General features: G+C 38.2%; 1 protein-coding gene across 2 annotated transcripts in view; it reads left to right on the forward strand.

Annotated features, from left to right (window-relative positions):
* WDFY3 (WD repeat and FYVE domain containing 3) overlaps positions 1-7,669 on the forward strand; it is a 212,592-nt gene extending 204,923 nt beyond the window's left edge. For both annotated transcript variants that reach the window (XM_008573984.1, XM_008573985.1), the window contains 3 exons: positions 405-516; positions 962-1,159; positions 4,370-7,669. In XM_008573984.1, coding sequence (XP_008572206.1) covers positions 405-516; positions 962-1,159; positions 4,370-4,493 — 434 coding nt within the window. In that variant the 3' untranslated portion in view covers positions 4,494-7,669. The remainder of the gene's footprint in view (positions 1-404; positions 517-961; positions 1,160-4,369) is intronic.
* The last annotated feature ends 916 nt before the right edge of the window (positions 7,670-8,585 follow it).

The following is an 8,585-nucleotide window of genomic DNA, read 5'->3' on the forward strand; positions in this document are numbered from 1 at the left end:
GAATCATTGTGCAGTATATGCACTGGACTACACAAATATGTACAAGTAAATGTTAAAATAAGAAAAAAAATAGGCAAGTTATTAGATACAAATAAGTAAATAAAACTGCATTAGCAGATAACTTTGCCTGTCGTAGAGGCAAGGTTTTCCATTGGAGAAATTGCACCCATCTTCTTCCATTGAAGATTTACCCTTCTCTTTAGTTTGTCTTTTCCAATGATACATTCTCCATCCTGGCCCATGACTGATGTTAAGCTAAACTGCATTACCTGCATCCAAGGCCGCAGCTGCCACAACTGTACATTGAGATGCCCTGGTTTTTTAGGCCACCGTCTTAGAATACATGTACCCAGTGCTGGCTGCCCTCCATTTAGTATGTCATGACCTCCACTTCTGCACTCCAGGGTACCGGTGGGAACGGCAGCTGGTATTCAGGAGTAAGCTGACTATGCACACAGCCTTTGATCGAAAGGACAACGCACACCCAGCTGAGGTCACCGCACTGGGCATCTCCAAGTACGTGTGAGGCTTTTTCCAGCAGCTTTTCCCATCCTGAGTCATTTGCTTAGCTGGGGGCCACACACTCTAGCCCAGTCTTTGGGGAAAACAGATTTCATTTGCATTATCATATGTGGCTTGAAGAAACAAATCTGAGGGAGAAACCTGCTGGTGTGTGGATTTTAATTCTGAATTTAAAAATTAAAAAATAAAAAATACTTCCTTCTCTGTTCTTCAAAGATGTAAGAAGGTTTGATCCAAAGACAGTTGAAATGGAAGTATAAATTTGGGCTCAGTTCTGTTTTTGTCTTGTTGTACATACTTCCCCTCAGTGCATCAAGGGGTCTCCCCATGACCCTCATCAGTCCCCAGCACACACACTCACTGAAAACTGGAGAGCCTCAGGAAGCAGACCACAAGCCCCAGAGCCCTGCGGTGACTGTGTGTGTTTTATCTCCTGCAGGGACCACAGCAGGATCCTTGTTGGTGATAGTCGGGGCCGAGTTTTCAGCTGGTCTGTGAGTGACCAGCCAGGCCGATCTGCCGCCGACCACTGGGTGAAGGACGAAGGCGGTGACAGCTGTTCAGGCTGCTCCGTGCGGTTTTCTCTCACAGAGCGACGACACCACTGCAGAAACTGTGGTCAGCTCTTCTGCCAGAAGTAAGACGGGATATGTGCTTTTTGAATTTCCGTGGATTAAGCTCTTTGTTCTTTTGTTTTTGGTGTTTTTTTGTTTGTTTGTTTGTTTTTTGTGGCTGGCCGGTGCAGGAACGTTGGTGTTGCAAGGCTGTGCTCTAACCAACTGAGCTAACCAGCTGCCCTCAGGACGTTAACTATGCCCAGCACACAGGTTCTGACTTGCTCCACTGTTTCCACTGCAGTATGCTGCGTCAGTGTAAACAGGTCTTCACTTTCTCTTTATTCTTTTCCATTACTACAATGAAATATTTCTATTGTATTAAAAGGTACAGAAATAATCATCACAAACACCTGGTCACCCATGACTCAGAATACACATGATAATATTTCAACATATTTGCTTTGGAGGTGTGTGTGTGAAATAGGTATATATAAATACTACAGGTACATTTTATATTTTAAGTCCTCTTTTCACCCTTCACCAATCACACCCCCTTCCTCTCTCTGTTTTTGTACTGTAATGAGCATGTGTTGACTCTATAAACATCACATAGTGTTGCTTTTGTGTTTTTCAGCTTTACATTTCAACTTTTTACATAGCATACTGTCTGTACCCTTCTCTAACTTTTTTTATTCAACATTGTTTTTGAAATCCATTTATATGGATAAGTATTATTCTAGTATATTCATTTTAACTGCTGTCAAGTATCTTATTGTATGAATATATCAGAATTTATTTCCCTTCTGACAGTTTTTTTTTTTTCCATTTTATCAATACTACAAATAAAGCTACAATGCACACCCTTATAAATGCCCCTCTAATACACAAGCTGGAATTTCTCTAGAGGAGATGGGATAGAATTAATAGAACATAGACTTACGCTTGAGCTAACAAGATATTGCCAAATTACTCTCCCGAACACTAGTGCTAGTTTACGCTGCCTCCAACAGAACGTGAAAGTTCTCCACGTTCTTAGTCGTACTTGTTATTGCCATACTTTTTCACTTTTACCAATCTGATAGATGAGAAATAGTGCTTTGTTCAGACTTGCAGTGCTAGTGAGGTTGAACATCTTTTTGTATATTTGTTGATTTCCTCTTGGGTAACTTTGCTCATTTTTCTTTTAGGTTTGCCTGTCTTTCTTTTTTTTTTCCCATTGAGGAGTTCTTTATATGTTCTGGGCTCTAATCTTTTGTCTTTTTTATATCTTGCAAGTATCTTCTGCCTGTCTGTGACTTGTGTTTTAATTTTGTATATGTTTTTTTTGTCACACGTTTTTCATTTTGATGATGTCACATTTATTACTCTTTATGATTTCTGCATTTTTGTGTCTTAAGATATCTTTCTCTGTCCTAAGATTGTAAAGATAACCTGGGTTATTTTCTTTTAAAAGTTTCAAAGTTTTATTTTTCACATTTAGGTCTTTAATCCATTTGGAATTTATTTCGAGGTATGACATGAGGCTGGGATCTGTTGTTTTTTACTGTATGTGAGGTCAGCTGTCCCATCACTGTTAACTTGGATGCTGTCTCTGACATGCAGTGGGGTCCCAGATACACATGCACAGTCTTTACTCTCCCTGCCTGACAACAAGGAGTAAAGATCCCATGAGCAGTACGTGTTTGTGCTTACATTGCGTTACTCCAGAGACACTTTCACAGAAAACACATTATTCCCAAAGTGCATAATCATTTTTGAGGCGGTTCCTGAGGTTTTGTAGGCAGCATTGGCTTACAGGTTTGAGCATGGTCTTTGCCTTTACTCTGACCCAGTGCTCACAGGGTGCTTCCTGTTGCATTTTCTCAGGCAAGTGACTGAACCTTTCCGAGCTCCAGTTTCTTCATCTGTAAAATATGTATAGCACCACCTCTCCTCACAGAGGTCTGGAGAATTAAATGAGATTGCATATATGAGGGTTGTACAGAGCCTGGCAGCATAAGTGTTCCATAAAAGGTGTTAAGACTAATATTTTTCGTAAACATTTCCTCCTGGTCAGTCTGATTCAAAATGAGGTAGCCAGAATGTTGCTATGAGCCATTCCTTATGGGACTTATATGAGTTTGGCAAAGGATCCTGTCTTGTGGCTCTGTGCTTTGAGAGGCCTTCTCTGTAAAACCCACTAATCTAGAATTTCTGATAGTCAGCACCCCCTGTATGTACACTGACACTTATCTGTTCTTTGTAGCATTTAATTTTCAGAATATTATGTAAACATAGCTAATTCTTTAAATTATCCACTACTATCAAATGTTGGATGGAGGCTGTGTCTGGAACACAGACAAAACAGTGAGTGACTGGTTGTGATAAAACAAGCTTGAGGACACTGCCCATGAGGTCACAGCCCTGCCTGATCTACTCATCCTTCCTTGCTGAGAGAGCTTTCTACACGCCTGAGGGTTTCCACGAAGTCCAGTAACAGTCCTTGAAACTTCTCAAGGTTGTAGCACTTAATTTATTCTCTGGACACATTTACTGGTAGATTAATGGAGTAAATATAAATCTCCATTTCAGTCTTGTGAAAATCTAAGCTTAAAGTGATGTAATGCCACATCCAAGATCACACCCTGCTTCATTCCAGGAATAGGAACTCTGAATACTTTTTAAAGACTTTGAACATCTCTTAAGTATAGTCTATTCAGACAGTTCTATCAAGATAAATAGAAAATGAGGGCATTTGGACTGGACAAGAAAAGCCAAACCATTACTTAAAAAATGATTGAGTGGATTGATCAAAATGTTTAAACGTACAGAGGAACTTGATAGTGACCAAACTGTCCTTTAAAATGGTCAGCGAGTCTTCTAATTTCCTTGGGAAAGAAGTCAAGCTCCAAGAAGAGACATTGACATACCCCCCAGTTTAGGCCACGAGAACCAGTCCCGCCCAGGTATAATGGCCTCACGTACAGCTGCAGAGGCCTCTGGGCCTCATCGTTTAGGAAAATCTTAACTCTGGTTTTTGGTTTTTTTAAAAATTCTTTTCATTCAAAGAAATAGCTTTCCTGGTTTAATATTACTTTTCTTCATAGACTGAAACAAATAATACAGCATTCCTTTTGGTCCTTGATCAGCCACATGACACAAACCAGTATGGCCTTTGGCACTCTTCTGGCATCATGTGGTCTTTGGCGTCATACTGAAAGCTTTCCATTTGATTTTTAAATTAATGTTACCAGCCCCTGTTATCAAGCGAGGAGAGGACCTATAACTAATTGATCTTTCCTTTCCTTTAGGTGCAGTCGATTTCAATCTGAAATCAAACGCTTGAAGATCTCATCCCCAGTGCGTGTTTGTCAGAACTGTTATTATAACTTACAGCATGAGAGGGGTTCAGAAGATGGACCTCGAAATTGTTGAAGATTCAACAAGCTGATTGGAGACCACGGTCTGTAGACCCCTTCCTGATTCCCCGGTCACAGCTTGGAAGGAATTGAACACAGTTTCCGTTTACACATCTCTTCATACCACGTGTTTGAAGTGTTGAATTCAAAGGGATCATTGAATAAACAGGTGTAGAGTACAGGCACGGGGCAGACACCATTCAGGTGAGCAGCACAAGAAGAATATGAGGTGGTTCCTAGGAGCAACGTTTTCAGTATCCAGTTCTCCCCAATACAATAGCTGTCTCCAAGAGAAAAATCCTTATTAACTGTCTTTTCTTGCATCTCATTTTTATAGAGCTATTCATCCTTATTTGGAAAAACCAACAACAACAAAAAAGGCTTTTAGAAAATGGCTGTAAATCTGACTTCTTTGCAAGTAACTGTGTATATTGTAAATAGGTATAAAGGCCTTTTTTTTCTAAATAAGGACTTAACTGCCTGTAACATGAGACTTCAAACTTAAACCACTAATTTAATGAACTTCTTATGGTTTGTCTGACATTTCTCACTTACCAATTAATTATAAATGTTTTTTTAAATTCTCAAAGACATTATCTGTGGTCTTTTTTTTTCCTTTCAAACCCAGCCTGTGTGCCTGATGTCATTTCTTTCAAGTTGCCCACAGTATCTCCACTTAAACTAGGCTAGTAACCAAAATAATGTGGACATTCTTTAGGAAACAGTGTGGGAGAATAGGAGCCCAGCCATAAGATAACCTGGAAACATTTGGGCATCTTGGACTTAGCTATGCACCACCTCAGTGTTCTTCTTATGTAACACGGCCCCTCTTAAACTTATATGTGAACCGCTGTTTGGTCAGAACATACCTTCTTAGCATTGCATAAAGGTGGTCTGGTGACATGTAGTGCAGGAAACAGCCCTGTCTCAGCTGGTGGGAATATATTTGCATGTAATCCAAAATTAGCTTCTCTTGCATAGAACATAAGAAGTATGTGTCTTTGGTGACACTAACGTTCTACTATAGCTTATTTTCAAAAAAGGATATAAAAAAGAAAAAAGTGTACAGAATTAACATATAAACCTTGTTGTAAAACTGGATCATGTCAAAACTGCTTAAAATTAACATTTACCACTTAATGCCATCTACCTGAAAACAGTGAGATTTATACTGTATCAATGTCTATTTTTTTGTTTTTGCTATGAATATAATTACAGTATTTTAATATTTAGTTATTTAATTTGTTCTACTAGTTGGATATGGAACACACAATCCAGGGGGATTAAAACTGGTGGGGCTAAGAAATGTTTAGTTTACAGAAAAAAAGGCTTTGGTGGTGGGATTTTTTTTAATGTGTGTTATGTACATATATATACATATATATATAAAATAAATGAAACAATCTAGATTTTAACATTTTCAGATACTTAGTGATAATATTATGAACAATTCTAAAAGCCCTGTGATTTGAAAAATGTAGGATCATTAATGGCCCAAGGAAGGAAGGACAGGCCTTCACACCCTCACGGAGGTATCATACAAAGGACAGTGGCTTTGGCTTTCCCAACTTTTCATCTTTAGGCCCTGATGAGCGACACACTTATGCACTAAAATGCACATATATGCACATGCATTCAAAAATAGGCATTTGGTACAATAGTGATCTTGTACCTAATGGGCTGAAACCAGCCTAAGAACAAATTTGTTCTTCCTGGTAACTAGGTCTCCAAGAGAAAATATAAAGGCTGCTTTAGTGCCTTATGCTTACTAAATTTAAATCTTTATTTACCTAGGTTTGAGCCTATAGTCTATTTATGATTACATATCAAAACTGATTAAAACACTTCCATTTCTAAAAGTTCAAATATACTTGTTAATAAAAGGATTACTGGCATTAACACTTCAACTTGAAGAAAAGTTGTGTTCTGTTTTCCTTTCTGTGTCTTACTCCCCCCACACTCCCCCTCCCCCATCACCATCCTACTTCAATTCTAATAAATAATGCTGATGTTCAACAGTTGCAGAAATTGTGCTATCACATCATTGTGGGCCTTGCCTGTCTGGCCCTCTAGAGGAGTTGTTGTAGCAGTGTTATTCTACACTTTTTAAAGAAGTGTCTCCTTTTGTCTAGGAACCATGTTTACCCCATACCCAATGGCAGAGGTGTTCTTCAAAGACTTGAATATATGAATGTGTGTATGTAGTTACTTAAAGGTTATTCCTCTATGTAATATGGGATGAACACTTTTAAACTTTCCAACACAACTTTCATAACTAGAAGGTAGAAACCAAAACCCTCATGATGGTATTTCCTCTGGCAGCTGGTGCTGTGGGCAACTGTTTTGTTCAATCGGGTTTCTTTTCTTTTTGCTTCTAATGCAGAAATCACAGAATCACTCACACGTACAAGTACACTCATGTACATAAACTAATTGTTTCTCTGTTCCATGTAAATTTGTTTACCAACATATATTCTCAACATGACATCAACCTTTGTGCAGTCTGCATTCATTCTCTGAGAGTCCCTCACAGGGCTCCTGCCTGATCTTTGTAGTTTGTCTATCCAGCCATCTATCCATTTGTCCATCTGTGTATTCTAACATTTGTGTGTAGTGTGCAACTGTAATGTCGTGCTTTTGGAGAAGAGAATAGCTGCCCATAGCAGCCATCCATCTGGATAATAGCAAAACACTCTAGATAAGTTATTTTGCACTTTCTTATGTATAAAGTTGGTAGAAACTTATTTTTGCTTTGTATCATTTAAATACATTTTGTTTGGGTAAATGAACTGTGTATAAAATATTTATGCCGTTAAAACTGTTTTTAGAAAGTATTTTTAATTTCAGCAAGTTTGGTTACTTGTTGCATGACTATTAACACAGCTGACTTTTTGTGTCAGTGCAATGTATATTTTTTGTCCTGTTATTAACTTGTAAGCCCTAGTAACGGCCAATTATTTGTACAGCAACAGAAGTAAATTGAAGATACTGGCTAAGACTGGATTGATTGTGGACTTTTGTACTATATTGCAGAATCCAATATCTGTTTTTTGGTGGTTATGTTAAAGACCTGAAGAATTACTATCTAGTGTGCAATCTGTGATATCTGATTGTCCAATGTATATCTGTCTCTGATGCAAAAAGGTAGAGTAACACAATTACAATACATGATTAAATGCGATAGTCCAGGTACTTACTTAAGTAATTCTTTTTCATTTCAAATAAATACTATTTACTACCAAAAAAAAAGAAGAAGAAGAAGAAAGATGTTTTTAAGTCAGTTCTTCAGGGAAGGAAAAAACAAAACTAAGGTCTAATAATTCCCTAAACTTTGTATAATTCTTTTCTAGTTGTGAATATTTTTTTCAGAAGCACCTGCTGAAGATTGCAGAGATGTTAGCTATTAGGGTTCTTGTTCAAGATCTGGTTTGATCCACCCTTAAAAACCAGGCTTTCTGCATTCTGACCTTCCCAGTTGTGATGGATTCCCGGGGCTGAGGAGTGTGTGAGATTGGCAGTAGGGAGAGGCAGCTGGCTTCTGAGAGACAAGACCTTCAAATTTGACTGGACCTGTAGAAAAAGGCCTATCTGCATGGTTTTGGCTCTTTTCCTAAGCCTTATTCTCTATCCATCATATTGTGAAAAAAAAGCAACAGTGTACATAAATATACGTGTATCCCACCCCTGTTATAGTCACATCAGGAATATTCTGGTGTCCTGTCCGTCTTCTGGAAGTACAGCACCCACTGGTATCCGCTGTCTTCCCAGTTCAACCCTCAATCCGAACATGTTAGAATTCACAAATCCATTTTTATTGTTATTAGCTTATTTGGCTTTAAAATAACCTTCCCAGTAATGGAAGGTATAAAAAACACTTTAAGTACTTAGGCTGTTTTGATGATTTTACTTTTTCTAAAGATACTAAGTTCCTTTAAGCTTAAACAATGGAGTCCCAAATTTAAGGATATTGTGTTATTACAAATTTTACCTCAATGCAACTCTGCTGTAGTGGCAGATGATGAAAGAATGCAAAGAACTTCTAAAGCAGTAGTAGTTTCCTTAAAAATAAAAAGTTGATGGTAAGAGAAAATGCCTAGGGCAGTTCCTA

Source organism: Galeopterus variegatus, unplaced genomic scaffold (assembly GCF_000696425.1).
Source record: "Galeopterus variegatus unplaced genomic scaffold, G_variegatus-3.0.2 Scaffold980, whole genome shotgun sequence".
NCBI lineage: Eukaryota > Metazoa > Chordata > Mammalia > Dermoptera > Cynocephalidae > Galeopterus > Galeopterus variegatus.